Here is a 22,511-nt window from a genome sequence, read left to right on the forward strand (position 1 = left end):
TTTAGAGATAGAAATGTTATTTTTAACCAAGTAAAACATTAAAATTCTATATCTACATGGAAATAAAATTTCACTTCAATAATAATAATATAAAAATAAAAATGAACAATAAGATTTATTCAATTCACATGTTTGTTTTTTATGTTTGAACAAAACAATGATTTATTTTTTTTACAGTTAATTGTGAATATTATAGTAACTTATTTTTCTTCATTTTTGAAAGATTCTAAAGTAATACGTAGATATTTTATGAAGGTCCTACATTGAATAAACCATAAATATTAAGTCCTTTTCAAGAAAATATCAAAACTTGTTACTCTACAATTTTACAAAAATTTGATTGTAGAATTTATGTTACCATTTTTAAAATTGTTTCTTTATTCCATAAAGAAAGATTAATCCTTTTCAACCCATGGTACATGTGTGATCCTTTCTTCTCTCCTTCACGTGAATTCCTAGGTATCCTTAAAAGCTTCATCCTTGCTTCCTCAAAGTAACTCTCCCATGTGCAAATTAGTGGATCACTTATGTTTCTTTTGGATTTTAGTGTGAAATGTACTACCTCACATTTTCTCCCAAATTGACGTGAAAATGGCAAGATATAGGTTAAAACTTTTGTCTTAATTTCTTGGCCCTTTCATTAGCCTTCTTGAATGACCAAGTTGTCTTATAGGAAGATACTTGTGACAATTTTTATTGACTATCCAAACTAGCTTGATGTTCACATTTTTGCTTACCAAAATATTAGATCTTCAAAAACCTTTTTGACTAAATTGGCTAGTTGAATTCTAACTATTTGACATTAAACTTAGTTGAATTTTAACCCTCCTTGTCACGGTTCAAAACTCAATTAGCATGAGATAAGATCTTGACATTAGTCAAGATTCCTTTATAACTTCCTTATATTTTTTAAGTTATAAGCTTATTTGTTCATTGGCTCTTTACATTCAATTAGGCTTATCTTCATTTACCATGGTATTTTGGCTCAAATCTCCTTCAATCTAGTTGTATGATTGCTTTGAAATTTAACTTCCAATTCAAAGTGGAGTTTGGTGTGAATTCTAGCAAGAAATTGTGGTGAACTTCTCTCTTTTGTATATTAGTTTTGTTTCCTATTTTTCTTAAATTTAGGGTGTCCTTGCTGTTGTCTTATATGAATACTAATGTTTAACAAAATTTTGGGCTAATTTGTCCTAACTAATTATGGAACAAAAAGATAATTAATTAAGGTCCTACAAGTCTAAGCTTTTGGCTAATTTTAACTAGTTTAATCACCTTTGTTTGTTTCTAATTCAATTCCTGAGGCTGCTCCATATTCACGTGTATATGGTCTCAGTTGACCAAAGTTGTTATTGATTCCTTCGCAAAATTTCCAGCTAACTTAATTAGAGATTTCATGCTCTTGAATTGGTTAAAATTTCAACTTTACTTTGTTTTAAGTGTTCCACAAGCTAGATCTTTATTGGTTCATTTGTGTTAAAATTTCTTTGTCTAGTGGAAGCTTTATACTTTGATTTTCCTATATCATTTCGACGCGTAACTCCTTGTGCATTTTTCTAAACATTGAATGCCAATTGTTTAGTTAACCTTTCGCTTTATATTTTTGGGGATGATACTTGCAATATAAAGAAATTCATCATGGTTATGGGGCAGTAGAAGTGGAAAGTATGGTGGAATCTTGGGGTTTGTTGGTGGGTAGTCTTGCCGAAAAGTTCCCCAACAAAAGCTGGATGCAAACGATTATGGGTATACAAAAGCTGTCCTGGAGACATGTAGAAAGTAAATGAGGCATATGCTGGATCAACCAAGTCTGGCCTTCCAGACGATGGAATTCTGCTGAGCGGTTGTCAGACTGACCAAACTTCTGCTGATGCAAGTCCTATGGTATTCAGGAGACGGATGGTGCAGTCACAAATCAAGAGCTTGTTTTGAAGGTAAGAAAGAAGCTGAGGGGAGGTTTCACTCAACAACCGGGGCTCTTGTAGTGATGACCATTTTCATTGGCATTTTGCGTGCTGATGTATTCTCATCTGGCGCAGAGATAGAAAGTAACTTGTGCTGTGTATTGGTATGCTCGTGCTTCACTACGGTTGGACAATCAGAATATTTACTTCAACTATGATTTCAATAATCTTTTATGATATCTGGATACAAAGTAGTTCAAATTCGGATTGCGCTATGTGATACAACCTAGCTATCTACTGTTTCACATTTTTAGTGAATCATCTTTACAAATATACAAAATCGAATTATATCCCAAAATGGGTGATCAAATAATAACTAAAAAAAAGACTACACAGTTGTGTTGGGTGCAGGGGATGAATGCATCGCCTCTAAAAAAATTCAGCGTCAAGGTTGAACCTTTTCCTAAAAATTTGCTTGTTGACATTCTAAGACACCAAATACTGGTGGTAGTTCAAGCAACTGCCAAAAGGCGGCACCTAGATTCAAACTTTGTTATAAAGAAAAGGTGAGTAAAGCCTATTGTCACGTCAATCATCAATTTCTTGAACCCATGCTAAACCTGTGAATTGTGTCAGAAAATTAGGTTATTCTTTTCTTCATAATAATTGACAAAAATAACAAAGATCCAGAAACAAAGAAAATCCATCTATTAATTGTTTCATATGTACTAAACAGGAAACTTTCCAAGCAGGCTAACTTCACAACCTACTTAAAAAAATGATCTTATGCATCAATTTTACTATAAATTCATGGTGTAAAAAGCAAAATCAGATGAATGAGAGATTTATGAACATGATGCGTTCTTTTTACGCAAAATTTTTATTGTATAAGTAATCATTCACTTGATTAAGATTAATTTTGATTTACTCTGATGTCAACAAATTCATGATAGAGATTTGATGCATTTCAATCAGATGCTTGAACGGATTATCGTGCAAAATGTTCATTCCATAAATAACTTTTCACTAATGCAAGTCTTGTTTTGCTTTGATTTCCAACAATTCATGATAGATGCATATCAATTAATTTAAATGCACCTACAGACCCAATTTTTCCTATAAAACTAGATAACTAAGTAGGTGGTGGCCAGCTTTAGAACTTTATGCTTTGAAATTGCTTAAATATTATTAAACCAGTTGCCAGAATTTCAAAAGTACTTCAAAATTATATTTAACGGAGTTGCTTCCACAATACAATTACGTAAGTTTAGTACCTAGTGAGTTCAGCAACATAAATCAAATAATATCAGTGTTTGTCATAAAACATGCTGTCAAAGAGGTCATTTCAATCCAAGTCCATTTTAATGGTTTCACTTGGAGTCCTTTTTAGTCTTCCTTCACATAAATTGTTGGACAATCCTCCATTCAATGAACTCTCATGATCTATCGGTCTTCTCATATGGCCAAACCATCTAAGGCAAGATATTACCATCTTTTCCTCAATAAGTACTATTGAATCTTAACGGTTCTTGTATGTTCATGTTCAACACCTAGTTTACGCTCTTGTTCGCACTTTACCCTTCAACATTCAGTACCATTCAGTATAGCTGGACTTTTCACTGGTAATTTTTCCTTCCCAGCTTGTGCAGCAACTTTCAATTGCAAACACTCCTCCATTTAATCAATCCAGCTTGGATTCTATTATTTACATCTCTCTCAATCTCTGTTATTTTTCATGTTAAATCCAAGATACTTAAATCGCATGGCTTGGTGTATATTATGATCTCCATTTTTCACCTCCAAGCCATTATTCACACATATCTTGCTAAGCTTATATTTCATATACTTGAGAAACGGTGTTTCCAAATCTTCTCTCCACCCACAACTCTACCTAAACAGCTATTCCTTCTCTTGATTTTCCCACAAGTATATCATCCACAAAAAGCATAAGGTACTAGCAATCTAACAAAGGAAAGAACTCAAAGTTGACCCTTGATGTAATCATCTAGTTATAAGTAATAAGTAATCCTTTGTGACACAACCATGTATTTGCACACTAGTTAGCTTTACAATATTGACATTGTATGCATTTATAGAAAGTCCATATTTTCCAACTATACATGAGTGCAGGAAAAAAGATTAATAGTGTACATCATGAATGCTTTTCAATTGTAATCCATTCCAAAATTAACCCTAATTTTCAAAAGATACAATATGCAAGTTCAAAAAACTTCCTTAACAAGCATAATGTACAAACAAATATATGCATGAATCATGAGTGCATAATCAGAAATGTGAATGTGTTTCAGAGAGAGAGAGAGAACCTTGAAGCACATTTTCCACTGCTGCATTAGGAACAAGAAGCCCAACAATTCGTTGGTTATCCACAGAAGTTTCAATGCGTACAACACGCAGCCTCCTATGGCTTAGACGGGCCTGTACAGATTTTTTTGCAGTTTAGTATTCTTCATAGATAAACATATATAAGCAATTTCTGAAAGCACTGCCAATATAACAAAAATCTTATAATCAGGCCCATATACTGTTGTCATGAGGAAACTATAATGGTTCAACAATTCAACAAGGAATCAAAGCCACCTCACAAAGACAACATTTTTAGAGAACAAAATACTTATGGAGATCAAAGGTTACTGAACACTCCAAACACGGGTTTTGTGAACAACAATAAATTATATGAACAAAAATCATAACCAAGACAACTGCTACAATTTTCATGCTGCAAACCTTGTGATTTCAAAATTCTGCTCAAATCAGCAGACTACGTAATAGGCCTTTTCTCAATAAAATTTTTTTGGTTCCTGGAATTTTATATGCTGGAGAAGTACCTGCTTAGAAAGGGCCTTTTCTACTGCTCCCCAAACAGGAAGAATGAGACCACCCAAGACATTTACTTCCTGTAGTCTTCTACCAACTGTACAAAATTCACCAATCTTACAATTGGGACCATGCATACACTGCCATCAAAGGTAAAAAGGAAGTAAATGTAAGACAACATAGTCAACAAAGAATACTTATTTTCTCACTTTACATCTATGTGTTTATATACTGAATACTGATCAGAAGATTATAAATGGTAGATATATTACAGCAAGGGAGTAATACAAAACTGATATAATTAACCTATTAAGTGCTTGACCAAGCTCAGTAAACATGACAACTGTCACAAGTGTTAAAAACATAAAAAATTAGACAGGGTAATAGCATATCAGTTGATCTTAGAAGGGTAGTGCAAAGAAATAAGTTATAAGTGCCTATGAATAACACTTGGTTCCCTTGCCTTTTTTGTGGATTTTATTTATGAATAGATGAATAAAGAAATTTACATAGCAAGGAATGATGTTATATTTTATATTTCTACAATCATAGGCGAGACAAATAAACTACTGTTTTTGTAGTTCTAATAACACTTGAACCCTGCTTAACAAGAAAGCAGTCCTTGACTGTTTTCGTGAAGCCTCAATATTTCAATCACATCAATGTTCATGCAAATTTACAAATACGAAAAGTAATTTACCGAAGAAATATACCTGTTTAGATGAAACTTCATACTCCTCTTCCCACCCTGATTGAGCCTTCTCTAGAGATGAAATTTTTCTATATTTACTTCTTAATTCAGACAGAGGCATCTCCCTATATATTTGGGGTAAAAACATGGTTAAAATCACAATTAGACTGAACAGATCAAGGCATATTACTGAAAAATACATACCGGTTTGATTCTCCAACAGGGGGACGAACTATCTTATACATACCTGAAGCAGAACTGGAACAGAATGAAGAAGAAAATACTGACATAAGCAGATTGTTACGGGAAAACAATGACCATATAAGCATTAATACATGTTGAGGCTTAGTTTTATGAATAGCTTTTCTCTTTACTAATTTCCTCTTCTCTAGCCTTTTTGAATGAAAAACAATGTTATCAATGGTGGATGACGGCTCATGGTGGAAACCAAAAAATCTGCCATAAAGTTATGGCGGCCGCCATGGCGGGTTATGGCAGATACAATAAAATATATAAAACATATTATAATATGCATATATAATATTTATGTACACAGAAATTTAATATAAATGCTCAAGAAATTCTCAAGATTACATCATCATTCCAAGTAACAGTAACACTGTAAAAGAGAAACACAAAAACACTGCAGCATGGATGTTATATTAAACAAAAAATGCTAAATAGAGCTTGAACAACAAAACAGAGGGTGAATAGCAAAACAGATCTTGAACAGAAAAACAAGAATGATTAATGAATAGTAAAATGGCTCAAACAGAAAAGCAGAATAGATGCCAAAAAAGCTGATTTCTCCGGTGAACAGAAAAGCAGATGAGACACCGGAAAAACTGATTTTTCTGGTGAAATGGAGTGGATGACCCTTCGGACTAGCTTATTTTTCCGGCGAAATGGAGTGGGTGAGTCGGTGAGGATGGGAGAAATTGCTACAGAGGTTTTGGCTTTTCATGCTGAGAGGAAGAGTGTGGAAGAAGATGAAATATATGTTTTATCAAGGGTAAATGACCTTTCTACCCTTACAAATAATCAAAACGTTGCGTTTTAAGAAAAAAAGAAAAGGGTTTCTTCCTTTCCCCAAAATCGTGCAGTAGCACTTGCAACTTCTCCCTGTTCTGGCCATGAACCACCCGCAACCACCACAATGTGACAAACGCCCCGCGACGTAGCAGCCGACAGCTGCTCCGCACTGCACCGGCACGATAGCACAGCTATTAACAAGTCACCTTAGGGTTTTCTTGCAAGGGTCAACCTTTGGACAGGGTCAGATTCGCGGCCCAACCTTGCAAAAATGCCATTTTTCAACAATTTCTGCCATGGCCGCCGTTACCGCTATGCGTGTAATGGCTGCCATGGAAAAACACCATAAAACGCTAACGCTGTAAAGGCGGGGTTAATTTCCTCCACCAAATTCTGCCATCGCACTGCCATGGCCGCCATTTAACAACACTGATGAAAAACAACATTTTTTGTCAAGCAAGCCATGCTACTCAAATAAAACACTAAAAGTAGACAACTTTATCAAAGATCAATTTCTCTTCTTCATATTACCATCAATGATACTAATTTTCCCTAGAGTCTATCCGTTTCCATCTTCTTTATTCCAAAATTAACTCAATGGGTGATTTGACCAGTTCCCTACATTGAATGTCAAATTTATCTTGCTTGTTGAAATATTTTTATTTGTAGTTTATGCATTCTAAGTTTAGCAAAAAACCAAGATAAGGATCATGCATTAGAAGTTAATCGAAGACAAAATTATACCACAAGTTTTTAGACTCAAGTACTTGAGATTGATTCTACTGAATCATGGGAAAATAAGTGAAGATGTTCCACATAAAATACAAGTTAGGTAGTTAAAGTAGAGAAAGGAAACAAGACTTAGTTGTGACTGTAAAGTACCTACCAAGTTGAAAGAAAATTTTTATCAATGTAATACAGTATCCTATATGGTAGTGAATATTGATCCTTAAAAGAACACCATGAGAAAAAAGTGAGTGAAAGAAATGAGAATGTCAAAAGTTAATGAGTGGTCGTGTACAAGAAACAAAAAAGTAAAAAATGATAATATACATAAGAATATTTGAGTAGAACCTATGGTGAAAAAGATTATTAAACGTTGTCACATGCATAGAAAAACTTTGGAGGCACCATCGAAGAGAATGGATGGCATGACTTTTTTAGTCTGGTAAAAAAGGGTAGAACGAAACCCAAAAGAACCTTAAAGAAAGTTGTTAAAAGAGACCTTTTAATTGATAATATTTTTGAAATTTTGGTTTTTAACCAAGTTCAATGGCATCATGTGATTCATATAGCCAACTTCACCTAGTAGGATAAGGTTTGGTTGTTGTTTAGGAAGTAATAAGCCTCACTTAAACAAAATTCTTGCACTCAATTCCCTAAATTTAATATTTATACTCCTTAATTTAAAGTTCATACTCATCGTTAACATTTCAGCATAAATCAGTATGTTGGCATCTAGAGCTCTCTTTTCTTTTCTTTTCTCATTTTGGCAGTCATGAATCAGTCCAATATAGTGGGATAATATCTCAGAATTTAATTTTTGACATAACTTTACGATTTGGTGTGATCCATGTAGTTGACCTCACTTAATGAGACAAGGTTTGGTTGCTGTTGATGTGAATCAGTCCATTCATTGCCACGAAATCACTTTGGTGATGTCTCACAGTACACCATCAACCATGGTTGTCAAAATTACATGTTCAATTCAGCACTTTGCAAGCAGCTTTTGATGTTGTTCGTCCAAAACATAATATATTGGGATTTGAATTTGTATTTGTGTATGACTATAATAAAGTTATACATGCTACATATGTTTCGTTAATTATCTTATATATATTTTGATCAATTCAACTGCAGTTGGACCAATGAGTCTTGAATCAATACCTTCATTGTTCAGTGACTGGTCCAATTTTAAAAGCACTGCCTTTTATACTACTTGACATAACCATGCACTTGCAGTTTATCACTGTCTTGTCAATCCCTTGCATGCACACACGTCTGCTTCTTATGGGGGTTGAGGGGTTTACTCAAGCACACTAAAACACTTTACATCTAATTAGGATTTCAAGGGATTAACCAGTTCCCTGCCTTAAATTCAAGCACAGGCTTTTGCATGTTGAAATGTTTTAATTTGCAGCTCAGAAAGCGAGGATTCACTCAAAAAAAGCAAAAAAATATTATACCCAATTCACATATGACATTTTAATGTTTTGTAGCACCAATATAAGCATGTTTGGTTCAGCTTATTTTGAGAAAATGATTACTTATTTTTATTAGCTTCTTGAGACAGCTTTTGAAAAATAAACAATTATTCCCCTTGAAAAAGGCTGTCCAATGTATTAAATGAATCAACTGTCATAACATGGAAAAATATACAGATAAGCATGTAACATATTCTGAACTGTGGTGTATGGGCATCAAAAGGTCAGTACACAAATATGTAAGAAAGAAAGACTATGGATTGTACCTTTCAAATGCTAAAATGAAATGACGTCTTCCCAACCACTCCCTCTTAGACTCATAGAAGCCATCATTGGATGAACCCAGCCCATCCTTTTGCTTTTCATTCAGTATCATACTTGCCAACTGGCATGTAAATAATAAATTAGTTAGTATGTTAAGATAGTTTGTGTAATGCACACCATTATTTGGGTCATGCAAAAACGAGCAAACACCTCCCATGTGATCCCACGATCCAAGACAAATGTAAACAGAACCGTTGAAGCCCCGGTCAATTGATCAACATGAACAGTCTGCATGAAAGTGAAAATTTCTCCCATCCATATTATCTATACACAAAAGTCAACATAAATGAAGGAGTTGCCACAAGAAGTGTAGCAAACAAACCTTTGGAGTCCCTTGTAATTCAATCACATTAGCTTTCAAGTCAACAATTCCTGTGTCAAGGTTACCTTCAATGCGAGCATTCCGAACTAGAAGATCCAAGATACTCACAAATAACTCAAATAACCTGTTGATACAACAGTATTCAGCATATTGAATCTAATACCGAAATCTAATTAAGGATAGACAGACCCATTCTGAATATCAGGCGGTAGTCCCAAAAGCCGATTGAGGAATCGTCCAACTTCATGCATATCTGAATCAATAATTCGACCAGATAACCTTCCCAGATCTTTACCATTACCTACAAATATAGGAAATATGTGTTTAATAATAATAAGGTTAAGCAGTGGAATAAGTATCACAAATAAATCTCCAATGCTCAATGACCAACAGGGAGAGACATCCAGAAGTTATTATTATTACTTTTATTACTATCATCATCATCAACATCAAACCACACAATCAAACATTTAGGAGAGAATAAAAAATGAATTACCAAGAACTGTGTCCCTTACTATTCCAACAGATACAAGAGCAGCTTTTGCCTGCACAATAAAATCTTGAATTGTATCTGGTTTGTCAGATGAACATCCTGGAGGTACAACAGGCAGAGACTCCTAAAAACCAATTTGTCAGTCAATGTATTTGAGCACTTTTTTTCCTTCTAGGCATTTCAATATACACAATTGTATTTGAGCATTTTAATGAATATTATGAAACCTGCTCCATTATTCCCTTGTACATAATCATCAGAGCCCTCTTTCCATAAGCACTATCATAATTATAAGCACTTAATGAAGGTCCAGCCCTGTATACCACCAAAGTAAAGAACAACATAACCAAAGATGTCAGAATTCATCCAAGCTGGTTCATTGAAAACAGAAAAATGATAAATCCAACATGCCTGCGATCACCCTGTGTCAAAGCACCAAGAGATTCTAATCTCTTAGCAACAATTGATGCAAACCGGCGTTCTCCACCAAGATTTGTAAAGAGTATCCTGTACAGCATTCACAATAATTGAGATTGGCTATCTCAAGACAGCATATAAAAAAACACTGGAACCATTTAAGATCAGGTCTAATGTCCTTCCATGCGTGTTTTTATAGGCTTTCGTGTGATAATAGACAACAATTTATACTGGCAATTTATATGTTTAAACTTTAACTAAGCTCTGGCAGAATCAAGTTTGAGTGCATTTAACGTGATTTTGTCCAAAAAAGAAAGTATATATATGTGTATATATATATACACACACACGTACTAATTCATTTCCACAATTTCTTTCTCAAGTTTATAGTTTTATATTTTTTTAATATAGTACTATTCAATATAATAAAGAACTATTGATAAATAATATTGCTAGGAATTTGGTTTTTGACTAAATTCAAAGGCATCGTGTCATTCAGTAGAGAACCTAACCTAGTGGGATAAGGTTTTGTTGTAGTAGTTGAGTACTAATGTACTATTCAATATAATAGAATACTTATTACTAGAATTGAAAATATCTTTATTCTCTTTAATTTTTTTCATTTAGAAGTTTTATTTGAATTTAAAAATACTCATGCAATGCACCTAAAACTTTCTAGTTTGAACACATGCAAACTGAAGTCAAGTAAATTGTGATAAAGATACAGTTATCCTTGATTTTTGTACAACTCTGACACAAACTGCTACTGCACGTCTTGATATACACTATAACAAGAAAGGCAGCTCCTTTCAGAAACAATTTATATCAAATGTTTATAATATATCCTCTTCCCTAACTGTACTACCTCTATTTCTCCTCTTTCCCCGTAAAACAACATCAGTCAGAGTCATTTCCTTCACATTTCAGTCTTAACCGTTTTGCAGATTTGAAACCGCAGCAAAAATTGGGGTTTAATAGTAATACCAATATGTAAAGCAAGAAAACAGATATAACAGCCATTTCAATCAATAATGATTAATGACCTGTATTCCGGTGCTGATGCTTGATTTGATCGATGAGTTCTTCCAAACTGCTGAATTGCTCGGTCAGCACTCCATGGAAGTTCTAGGGTTAAATGAACCCTTCTTTTCTGTGGTGCAAAGGTCAAAGAGCACAGAATGATGAACACAGGACAGCAAATGATGCACAGAACAGATATTTAAATTCCGTCTACAAGAAGTTTCCAGGAAGAATATGTGCATAAACATAGAACAGACAGGTTATCAGGGAAGAAAATACTTCAAAATCAGTTTGACATACCTGATTTGAAGCTCTTCTATCCGCCTGCAAAGAAACACCAGCTGATCCAGCTTCAGAGATAATAGCAACTAACTTTTTACCATCCATAAAGAGCTGTTTTTCATGCATGTTAACCATTTCCATAGTCACATCCTTCCTACACACATATACAAACTTGTAACTAAGCTATAATGAAATGTTGTTCATAAGAAGATATAGGAAGACAACAACTCACGTATTACGAGCCTGATAAGTTACACCCTTTCCAGTTGCGGCCCTCACAAGCATTCCTCTCCTTCCTGTCATTTCTGCAACATTGTCAGGACCTCCTAACTGCATATAACAATTATAGCAGCCAGGAAGAGTTAGGCTTCTTTCAGAAAAATAAACATAATTAAGAGGAAAAAGTACACAAAAGATAAGTCATTGTAACACAAAAATAGCTAAAGAAAAACAAAAAATTTAACAATTGATCCAAATTTAGGGTTTCTCCTTTCCCCTTTCGTTTAGGGTTTTTCATTTTTGCTCTGCAATCACAAGCACTAACTATCGCAGCAGCAATCATCAAGAACACCAAGCTCTAATTCCAATAGCACAACAAAAAAATCATACAAAGACACATTTTGATTTTTCAAATTCAATTGAGGTCCTTGACAATCTTAATCCTCATGCTGTTTTGATGATGGACTGGAAATGGACTCAAGGCATTTTCTGGAGATAACGATCACACTGTTTCACCTATGCAATCTCATACATGTGACCAAGGCAATTGCTACCAGATTCCAGGCCCATGGCTTTCTTGAGGTTCCACAACACTAAGGGCAACTTATAGGATTCTGCATTGATGCCAGCAATTCCAACATGGTCGACCTCTACAACATCAAGATTGTGAAGAAGCTCAAAAGTATCATCGATGACAACGAGCTTGTGAAGGGACTGGTGTTTAACAAGGTGAGCCATGCCACTGGTGGCACCAGCATCATGAAGAATGCCCATGTGCAGATAAAGCTTGACAATGTTTTGGGGTTTGGTGGAGGAAGGTGACTGGTATTTGAGGGATATTTTTTAAATATACATTTTTTTAGGAACTTTGTTGCAATCCTAACCTTTAAATAATAAAATATTGAAATTAATTATAAACCACAGATGATGAAGTAGTGATGAGTTGAACTTTCGTTATCCAGCTCATCGCTTAACAGAAGTTAATTAAAATTTAATTAATGGTAGGGACAAATTTTTAATAGGTTTGAAAAGTTGGAGACTATATCCTCACATTTTTTTGTAGGGACTAAATCCAAGACATGCAACTTTGTAAAGACCAATTACTCTATTAAGCCTATCACAAAATTTACAATAAAATCTTTCATATTTTTCTCTCTCAAAACAGTATTATAATTGTTAAGAAGAAAGAAGAATTAGAAACATAAGATGAATCCACGTGTCTCAACTACACAACAGCATATATTTACATCCATAGTAGTAATAATAACAAAATATTTACAGGATATTCAGTTATAAAATTAACATAATTAAAAAGATAAATTTATCTATTATTATAATTAGATATGTTTAATACTCCCCTCAAGCTGGAGCATGTAGATCATATGCACCAAACTTATTACATACAAGTAATATGGGGTCCTTTCAATGATTTGGTCAAGATATTTGTCAGTTGATCATTTGAATTGACAAATTTAGCGCAATGTCTTCCCATAAAATTTTCTCACTAATAAATCACAATCTATCTCAATATGGTTGCTCTGTCATGGAACCTTGGATTTGAGGCAATATATAAGGTTGCGTGATATTCTGCTTCTGCACGGGTATCATTTTCATAACCTCCCAAAATCTTAGTTTTTTAAACAATTGTTTATACTATATAAAATCACATGTAGCTAAAGTCATGGCCTATATTCTACTTCTACACTTGAACAAGCAACTACACTTTGTTTCTTACTTTTCAAAGAAGTCAAACTACCATCAATAAGAACGCAATATTCAGAAGTGGATCTTCTATCATTAAGGGAGCTTGCCCAATCTACATTAAAATAACCCACAATTTGAGTCTGACCCCCATCTTCATAGAAGTGTCTTATTACTGGAGCTCCTTTAATGTATTTTAGAATGCAAATTATTACATCCCATTGTCTTTCACAAAGGGAGTTAAGAAAATGACTTATCAACTCCTATACTTCTTGGGATTAGAAAGAGACTCCCTCCAACTTAGCAAAAGTTTGAAATTAGGATCTATATGAGTGTTGATAGGTTTGGCACCCACACCCATCAATCCTACTTCCTCTAAGATATCCAATGCTTACTTCCTCTGAGAAATCACAATGTCATTCTTAAATTGTGTCACCTCTATTCTCAAGAAGTATCAAAGTCTGCTAAGATCATTTGTCTCAAAATGGTAAAACATGATGCTTTATCTGTGCAATGTCATGGTGATCACTACTAATAATAACATTGTTGTCGATATAAACAATCAAATAAATACATCTTGAAGTAGAATGACAATAGAAAATTGAGTAATCAACTTTACTTTGAGTCATTCCAATACTGGAAAGGAAACATAGTTCCAAAAAAACTTTCCCTAGTGGACAGGGGGCCCACCAGATAACATATAGACTAGGGTTTGTCTTCTGGTAGGCTCTAACACCATGTTGAGAAGGAAGAGAAATGAGAAACATAGGATCAATGTGTGTCTCAACTACATAATGGAGCATACATTTAAATTGATGATAGTAATAATCACAAAATATTTTATAGGATATTCAGTTACCTAATTAATACAATTACAAAGACAAACTTCTCTATTAATATAATTAAATATATTTAACAACTTTAATAAATAACACAGAAAAGATCACCCAGCAAGGACACAGGAAATGGAAAGGTGTATTTCTTCACATGTTTGGGAATGTAAATAGAATCAATTACACAAAGATAATTAACATTCGTTAAATTTGCATGATCCAACTCATGCATAATAAGAGCATGACACATCTTGCAAACGCACAAAATATTCTTAGAGACCAAGTGACACATTGCTGCTTGAAGCACTCATAAAGTTGACAGTCTCTAATACATGCTTTTCACACTTATTATTCAATGAAACTCACATATGACAACAAAAGTCTTGTCCAACTAGGTCACATGATACCATTAGGCTAAAATTCTGAATTTCTGATAAATATTATTTAACAAAAAATGTTTTCTAGTAATTTCTTTTCTTCCAAACTTCATTTTGGCATCCGTTTGACGCTTTTCACAAGGCTTCATGTGATCAACTCTCTTCCCGAGTATCTTCAAAAGCCTTCTTTACGAATGCTCAATAGGTATCTAAAAGAATGTTAGGAAGGAAGAAAAGAATGAGAGAAAAGAAAAGAAACTCTGTTAGGAGTTTTTCAATATATTCTTGAGAGATTGTTTAGATAAGTTACATATATATATGTAGCTGGTGTTGAGCGCTAACGGATTCTATAACTAACTAATAAAAACAGAAAAACTGATACAAAACTAATACAACTAAAATACAAAACTAGCTAAACTAATACAACCGAGTTGGATACTCTAATAGTATCACTTCAACATCTCCTCATATAAAGCCAACTATTGGTGTGTTTTTTCTCATGTAACCACACATCCATCTTAACATCTTCATTTATGCTATTCACACTTTATTTTTGTGTTGCTCTTCTAAAACCTAGCACACACTATCATAAAGGATAGTCAATCGCATAGCAATTCCGCAAAACTTTTCTTTAAGCTTGATAAGTATTTGGTACCCAAATAATTGCTAATTCATTTCTCCATTTTAATCACACAACTTCTATTATGTGTATCATCATTAATTTCTCCTCAAGCTGTAAAATTGACCCAGATACTTAAACATATGAACCTTAGATATTACATTATTGTACTCTTATATGACCACGTATCTTATATGATAGTGAATGTTGAACTTTAAGCATTGTTTAAGAGTTTGGAGGGAGGGGGAAGGAAAAAGTTTGAAGGGTAAGGAAGAGAAGAGAAGGAAGGATAGTTAATTAAAAATCATCCAATGGTAGTGTTTCTCAACGAAACTGCCACGACCATGGCGAAAAATAGCAGTTTTGAGTGACAGCACCATGGCATTTTTGACAAGAGAAATTGGGTTGGGTTATGGACCTGACCCGATACAAAAAAAAAAAAGAAAAATCCGCGAGCCCAAACCCTAAATCACATAATCACATCTCTTACTCATCGCTATTGCAATGGCATGGAGCGGCGGTCGGTCATGTGATGCCCGCTACCATGAAGTATTTCTTCCGTTGCAAAGGTTAAGCCCTAATGCAAACAGTTCTCATTGTGGGTGTGCATTTTTTAAGTGTAATGGAGAAAGGGAGCAAAAGTCCGATCTTGCCCTTGCTACAATGTCATTTAGGGATTTTTTTAAAGAGCAAAATGGACTTTTGCCCACTTAAAATTTTTTACTTCTCTTCTCAAGCGGTACGTACACATGTTCTCTCTACTTTGTTTTTCTTCCTTCTCCTTCACCATTTTCGCCGGAGAAGACATTCTTTCCGACAACTATGAGGGGAGGGTCTTGTTTTTCGACATCTATTTTCCATTTTGCTTCTCTTGGCTCTGCTTTTCTGCTTCATACAGTGCTCTATTTGTCACTCTCTTTGCCTCTATTTTGCTTCTTGTGGTGCTATGTTCTGCTTCAAAAAGTGTTCTGTTTCTCACTTAGTCATCATCTTCAATTTCCCTCTTCTTTAGTTTTTATTTTTTCCCTCTCCTATTCTATTTTATTTTCTATTCTATTTTTCCCTCTCCCATTCTGTTTTACACCCCCATTTATTTCGTTTTTCCTTATTTTGTTTTCTTGATTCTATTTTTCTGTTTTCACCTCCAAGTTTCCTTCTACATTTTATTTTTAATTCTCTATTTTTCTGTTATAATTTCCAGCTTTTTTTTCTCTATTTTACAACCATTTTATTCTTTTCTTTTTCTCAAAACTTTCTTTCTTTCATTATGACCACCGTGCTTCTGCCATAACCCGTCATGGCATCCGCCATAGTTTTATGGCAGTTTTTTTGCTTTCTGCCATGACCCTCCATTAATAACATTGCTCTCCTCCAAAAACTCTCAAACAAAGATGAGAAAAAACTAACTCGCAAACAAAGTCTAAAGGAACATGAGAAAAAAGTGAGAATTGCAAAAATGAAAATGCTAAAAAAGATTCAAAGTCACACAAGAAAGGAAAAAATTAGAAATGATTGTATAGCCAAAAATATTGTAGTAGTAACTGTTGTTCAAATAAGGCCACAAGAGACACTAACGAGGAAAGTGGATGCTATGACTTTTAGTTTGGTGAAAAGAGGTAGAGATACCAAAAGAACTTTAGAGAAAATTATTAAACAAGATCTAGCGATAAATAATATCGTAGAATTTAATTTATAACTGAGTTCAATGATATCATGCAATTCATATAGCCAACCTCATTTAATGGGGATACATTTGGTTATTGTATGACATTATCTCCAATTCTTACCACCAAATAATTTTTATCTTGTTTTTTTTCTAAAATTACAATACATATACGCTATTTTACTCCTACTCAAACAATAAAACTTCGATTCCAAAGTCGATCTCCAGAATTCATGTTTAGAATTAACCTCTTCCCTTCATTCTCTAATTAGGAATATACACAAAAAGTATGAACTTAAGGATAAATTTTTGTGTCTCTAATAAACACATTCAAGAAAAGGATAGACAAATAAGGACTAAAGGCTAAGCCTTAATATAAACCTATCCGTGTAGAAAAGTCTTCAATCACATTCAAAAATTCTCACACTTGTAGTTACTCTATCGTACAAGTCTTGTATAACTCGCATATAAGTCACACATACTTTTTCATTCTAAAACCTTCCACAACACTTCTCTTGACACACAAGCATTTCTCTTAGGGCATATGTTTGTCACAGTATCATTGACTTAATTGTCAACCCGCTGGTTTGAAGTAGGTTTACTTTTTCTAAAATTCTCAAGTATTGTGAAAATTTGCATCATCACACAGAATAGGCATGCCATCACTCAATGAACTAATATTTTCCAATCTCCTAATGCATGTTTGTAATTGCAAATATTGACTTTAAAAATGTTTTTTGCAATTACTTCCTGATCACAGGATTGACTACATAATTCTGACTTCTACAAGGTAACACCATATTATGTTCTGAGAAAGTAGATGAAACCCAGATATTCAATATTCACATAGGCATACTTAACCAGATCAGCCTGCCAACATTGAACTACTCAGTTAGAATGACATTTCTCATAATTTTTAGTTACAAAAACAAGTCAACCCCATCTTCATTAGTATCAGATGAAATAGATGAAGACCACCACTACGCCCAAATAATTCACATTCTCTCTTGACAAACAACCAGCATCAAAGGTTCCCACTTAATACAAACAATGAAATTTATGATACCAGACCAACATCAGCTAGATGATTAGCATCCTTGACCAATTTATTATACACAAATACTTAATCAACAGTAGAAAACAATTCCATAGATTAAAAAATATCTTCAAATGAAAAGCACAACATTGATCACATACTACAAATACAAAGAAACTTCTTGATCCCTAAAATCATGCATCAAAAGTAAACAGGAGTATTAAACTATCAACACAAGAGCAAAGACCAGAAGTTCCAGAACTATGTGTATAACCAAACACTTTAGTTGTCCCACTACACCAATCATTTCATCCATGCATAATATCAAACTATCAACACAAGCATCAAATAGAAGTTCCTGAACGTAATATATTAAACCAAATATTTTAGTTGATTCACAATATTGATTGCAATATAGGAAAAGGACAGCATCTTGATTTTACTGCCCCCTTCCATCTATGTAGTCCTTTTAAAATACACTTTAAACATCGTACTTAAGTAGTTCTTCTGTGCAATATTAGCATATGTTGTTCAAAGCAAGAATGTGAATCAAACATGTGATCACTACCTGGTCAATAATATCATCCAAAGGATTGTTTGGAAGATCCAAAGAACGAACGATCTCTAATATTTTTGTCTTGCGTTCCAAGGCAGCGTCATACCTGATATAAGGTAATAAAACATTCATGACTTCCCTACTCTTATTTTGTTTTTTGTTTTTTTTCGACCCACCTAAGTTTGTTTAATAAAAGATATAGCTAGTTCTTCCATTGGTAACAAATTATTCAACATTTAATTAACACCAAAGAATTCATGAGAAATGTTAAAATTCCAACACCTCTTCTGAAGTTCAGCTATGTATGCCTGTCGTGCTTGAAGATATTCATCTGTTTTTTCCTTACACAAATGGCAGGACCACTCTTCAGGAATTATATCACCAATTGGTGGCATCAAGCATGTGGAATGGACTAATTTACCGCAGCAGGAACACTGTAGCAGTTTTTTCCTTTCCTGCAGGGGAAATTAAGTGATTCCTGCATCTCCAGAATTAAAACAATTCAAGAGATTTAAAAAATAATAAGCAAAGAAAAACTACCTCCTCTGTAGTGCAAATTTCACAGATCTGAAACTCGTCATCAGAGTCAGTAGATTCAATAGCAGAGTCAGCTGCATCAAACCAGAGGAATCTTAATAAAATACAAACAAGCAAAACAGCAAGTTTCAAATGCCTTCTAAAACCATCAAATTTCACACACTAGATGTTTAATACAGATATCATCAGAATATGGACAAAAAAATTAGGTAATTGCAATATTTGCTTCAAGGTTGACATGTCTAATTAAGAGAGCATACTCCATAGACAAAAGAGTAGACCAAATGAACACATACATCATAAGCAAATAGAAATAATCACACACACAAATGGCACTGATGCAATTGGAAAAAGTGCAAAAACAAAACATGAGACAGGGGTAGGTACACCTTTGGGGTATGTTTGGGAGAGGACTTTTAGAGCATAAGGGAGGAAAGGGCCTAGTTTTCAATTTTAAATTAAGATAATTAGATATTATTTCTGATGATAAATACATGATTAATAGATTTAACTTGGTTGAGCCAATTTGAAATTCTAATGGCCTTTTGTTTTAAGGATATGTTTTCTGTTTTCACTAATAATTGTAAAAGTGTCACCTTATTTTTAATTTGTTTGCTGTTCTTTACAAGAAATGATATATACAGCTTTACCATTTCCTATACCAAATTTAGTAAGTGTTTAATTTCTGTGCTCAGTTAGTGTAAACAATGAGAACATGAAAATGTTACTCACAAAATACAAGCTGAGTGATTAAAGTGGAAAAAGGCATAATGAGTTATTTGTAACCGTAAAGTACTTATCAAGTTGAAAAGAAAGTTTTACCATACTGCAATATCACCAGCGATCTTATATGATAATGAATGTTGAACCTTAAAGGAACAACACAGAAAAAAATTGAGTGTGGCAAAAATGAAAAGTTAAGGTGGTTGAGTTGATACACAAGAAAAGACAAAATGCAAAATGATAATATACGAGAAAATATTAGAGTAGTACTTATAATGGAAAAGATGACTTAAAATTGTTTAAGGTTGTTTAGTCATGTGCAGAGAAGACCTTTGGAGGAGCCAGTAAGAAAACTAAATTGCATGACTCTTAGTCTGGTAAAGAGTTGAGCGAGACTCAAAAAATCCTTGGATGAAGTTATTAAAAAGGACCTTCTAATTAACTAGATTTCTGAAAATATAGTTTTTGACTGAGCTCAACGGACATGTGATCCATCTAGCCGACCTCACCAAGCAAGATAAGGCTTGGTTGTTGTTGTTGTGTTAGTATAAAGGGTTTTACACTATCAACCAATTAGCATACATTGTAGATATGATTTTTATATTAATTATTACAAAAACCAATGATTCTTGTTATGGCAATCCATGATTGGGTAGCAATGTAAAAATATTGTACACTATTAGTGTACTTCGTTGATATGTAAATGTAGTAATTAGACTCATTGCTAGGTAAATACAGTAAATAGAAATGCAATATCAAGATTACCTTTATTAGATAATATTGTGTAATTAATATAGATTCTTGTATACTAGTATAATTTTAAACCTTGGGGTCAAATGCAAAATATATAGAAAAGTTTTCAATATTAATTTTCTTTGCTTGCTACAATAAGTTTAAACCTTGGTTCCAAATTCCAATCTAGAATTTTCTTTGCTTGCTACAATAACTGTCATTGCTTGACCCCAATCTCCATTGTTGTCATCTTTTTGGTGATCTGAGGCTGCATCAAAGAGCTACCTCCGTCAATGGGCATGCAACTCAAGTGCTACTCTTGTTTGCATGCTTCCAATTCCAATCTTGCTCTAGCGCCCTCGTCTAGCATCTTCCCACCCTCTAGCACCTCTGCTAGTATAGTTTTTGGTCCATTTCTCTCTTCTTCTTTTCCTCTACACTGGGTCCATGATGTCAAACTCGAAGAGCATCGTTTTGACCTTCACCACCATACCTATGATCCCATGTGAGAAGCTTGTCAGAACTGCCAATTATTCTTCTTGGACATAAAAGCAAGACCTTCACCACTATACCTATCATGGCTGAATTTAATGTTATAAAGCTTTTTACTAGTAATGCAGAACAGCATGCTCAACTGCATAGCAAATTTTTCATGGTCTTCCACCAAAACTTGAATTTGTTCGCAATCAGGTTCTTTTCAATCTAACAATTCCATCATATGATTCCGTCTCTAAGCTACTAGTTATGTCGACTACTTTTTGCAGCACCCACATTGCCAACTGCTCCTCCTATAGAGTCCAGACTTGTCATGAATTCCTTTCCTCATAGAGGACATGGGGAATGGGGATGTTGTGGCTGTACCAAGATTACCTCCAATACAAGGCCGTCATGCAATCCACTCCACTTCTCACCTCTGACTCAAATAGGTTCCCCTGTTGCCTCAAATCCAGTTTTTCATGAAAGAACAAAGCATATTGAGATAGATAATCATTTTATTAGGGAGAAAATCTTATCCAGATACATCACCACTAGCCTTGTCAATTTGAATGATCAACTAAAAGATATAATCACTAAATCATTGAGAGGTCATCGTATTCATTATACATATGTAACAAGCTTGGCGCATATGCTCTATATGCTCCATCTTGAGGGAGTGAGCTAAATATATGTAATTATAGTAATTAGGAAAGTGAAAGTTCATGTTGTAATTATTAATTTATTACTATTATTAATATAAATATATGCTCCGTTGTATAGTTGAAACATATGGATTCATCCTATGTATTCTCATTTCCCTCACGGACATCTTCTCAACTTGTTCCTGCCCATGCTCTCTCCACACCTCCTCCTTTCCTTCCATTGGAGGAATCACACATACTGATTCACATCAATTGGAGCTCAATTCTCTATATTCATATGCTACTCCAACTGCCTCTTTGCCTCTGTTTTAAGAACATGTCTAACACAGTGCATTAACGTCATCAGGAGGCTGAGACCAAGAGACAGTGCCTCAATTCATGCTTTACAGCAGAGGATGCAATTCTGAAGGTCATCAAACTCAGATCCTACCTACCATAGGTAGGACATAATGGACTGACACATGAAATGAGGCACTGTAACAAGAAACAGAAAATTCTACCTCTACGTAAAATATACTAAAATGTAAAAATATTTACATTAAAAATAACCCAAATGGCAGAACACTTTTAAAGCCACATTATCACACCCGCTCACACAATACAGACACAGTCCAAGGGACCAACTCGCAGCAAAATGGAAAATTCAACTAGCACAAGTTCAAGGCCAGAGATAATCATAAATTTTTCAGTTGCAGCACCAAGGGATTTAGCATAGGCTGGAATCTTCTGGGTTTGGGCTGGGTATTTTCTGAAAGTTGGCTGCTCATCCCAGCACATAGAGTCGCAAGGTGGGAATTAGTAGGATACAAACTGGAATATGATCCTCAGTGGGATTGAGATTTTCAATATCCT

At 34.2% G+C, this 22,511-nt stretch overlaps 1 protein-coding gene across 2 annotated transcripts in view; it reads right to left on the reverse strand.

The window, feature by feature from the left end:
• Positions 1 to 1,905: 1,905 nt before the first annotated feature.
• The window catches only part of LOC113864759 (protein FORGETTER 1), a 38,589-nt gene continuing 17,983 nt past the window's right edge, over positions 1,906 to 22,511 (reverse strand). Inside the window, exons 15-32 of one of the 2 annotated variants that reach the window (XM_027498829.1) lie at positions 19,069 to 19,139; positions 18,811 to 18,983; positions 18,541 to 18,634; positions 11,757 to 11,854; positions 11,543 to 11,678; positions 11,266 to 11,372; positions 10,217 to 10,312; positions 10,033 to 10,120; positions 9,809 to 9,929; positions 9,502 to 9,613; positions 9,313 to 9,436; positions 9,141 to 9,218; positions 8,933 to 9,051; positions 5,635 to 5,688; positions 5,453 to 5,555; positions 4,751 to 4,879; positions 4,229 to 4,340; positions 1,906 to 2,524 (exon numbers count right to left, since the gene is read on the reverse strand). In XM_027498829.1, the coding sequence (XP_027354630.1) occupies positions 2,493 to 2,524; positions 4,229 to 4,340; positions 4,751 to 4,879; positions 5,453 to 5,555; positions 5,635 to 5,688; positions 8,933 to 9,051; positions 9,141 to 9,218; positions 9,313 to 9,436; positions 9,502 to 9,613; positions 9,809 to 9,929; positions 10,033 to 10,120; positions 10,217 to 10,312; positions 11,266 to 11,372; positions 11,543 to 11,678; positions 11,757 to 11,854; positions 18,541 to 18,634; positions 18,811 to 18,983; positions 19,069 to 19,139 (1,847 nt within the window). In that variant the 3' untranslated portion in view covers positions 1,906 to 2,492. Of the gene's footprint in view, positions 2,525 to 4,228; positions 4,341 to 4,750; positions 4,880 to 5,452; positions 5,556 to 5,634; positions 5,689 to 8,932; positions 9,052 to 9,140; positions 9,219 to 9,312; positions 9,437 to 9,501; positions 9,614 to 9,808; positions 9,930 to 10,032; positions 10,121 to 10,216; positions 10,313 to 11,265; positions 11,373 to 11,542; positions 11,679 to 11,756; positions 11,855 to 18,540; positions 18,635 to 18,810; positions 18,984 to 19,068; positions 19,140 to 22,511 lie in introns of those variants that run through there. The other variant, XR_003504914.1, reaches the window with a different exon arrangement.

The sequence above is a fragment of the Abrus precatorius genome, unplaced genomic scaffold (genome assembly GCF_003935025.1).
Source record: "Abrus precatorius isolate BTA unplaced genomic scaffold, Abrus_2018 Scaffold4, whole genome shotgun sequence".
Taxonomy (NCBI): Eukaryota; Viridiplantae; Streptophyta; class Magnoliopsida; order Fabales; family Fabaceae; genus Abrus; species Abrus precatorius.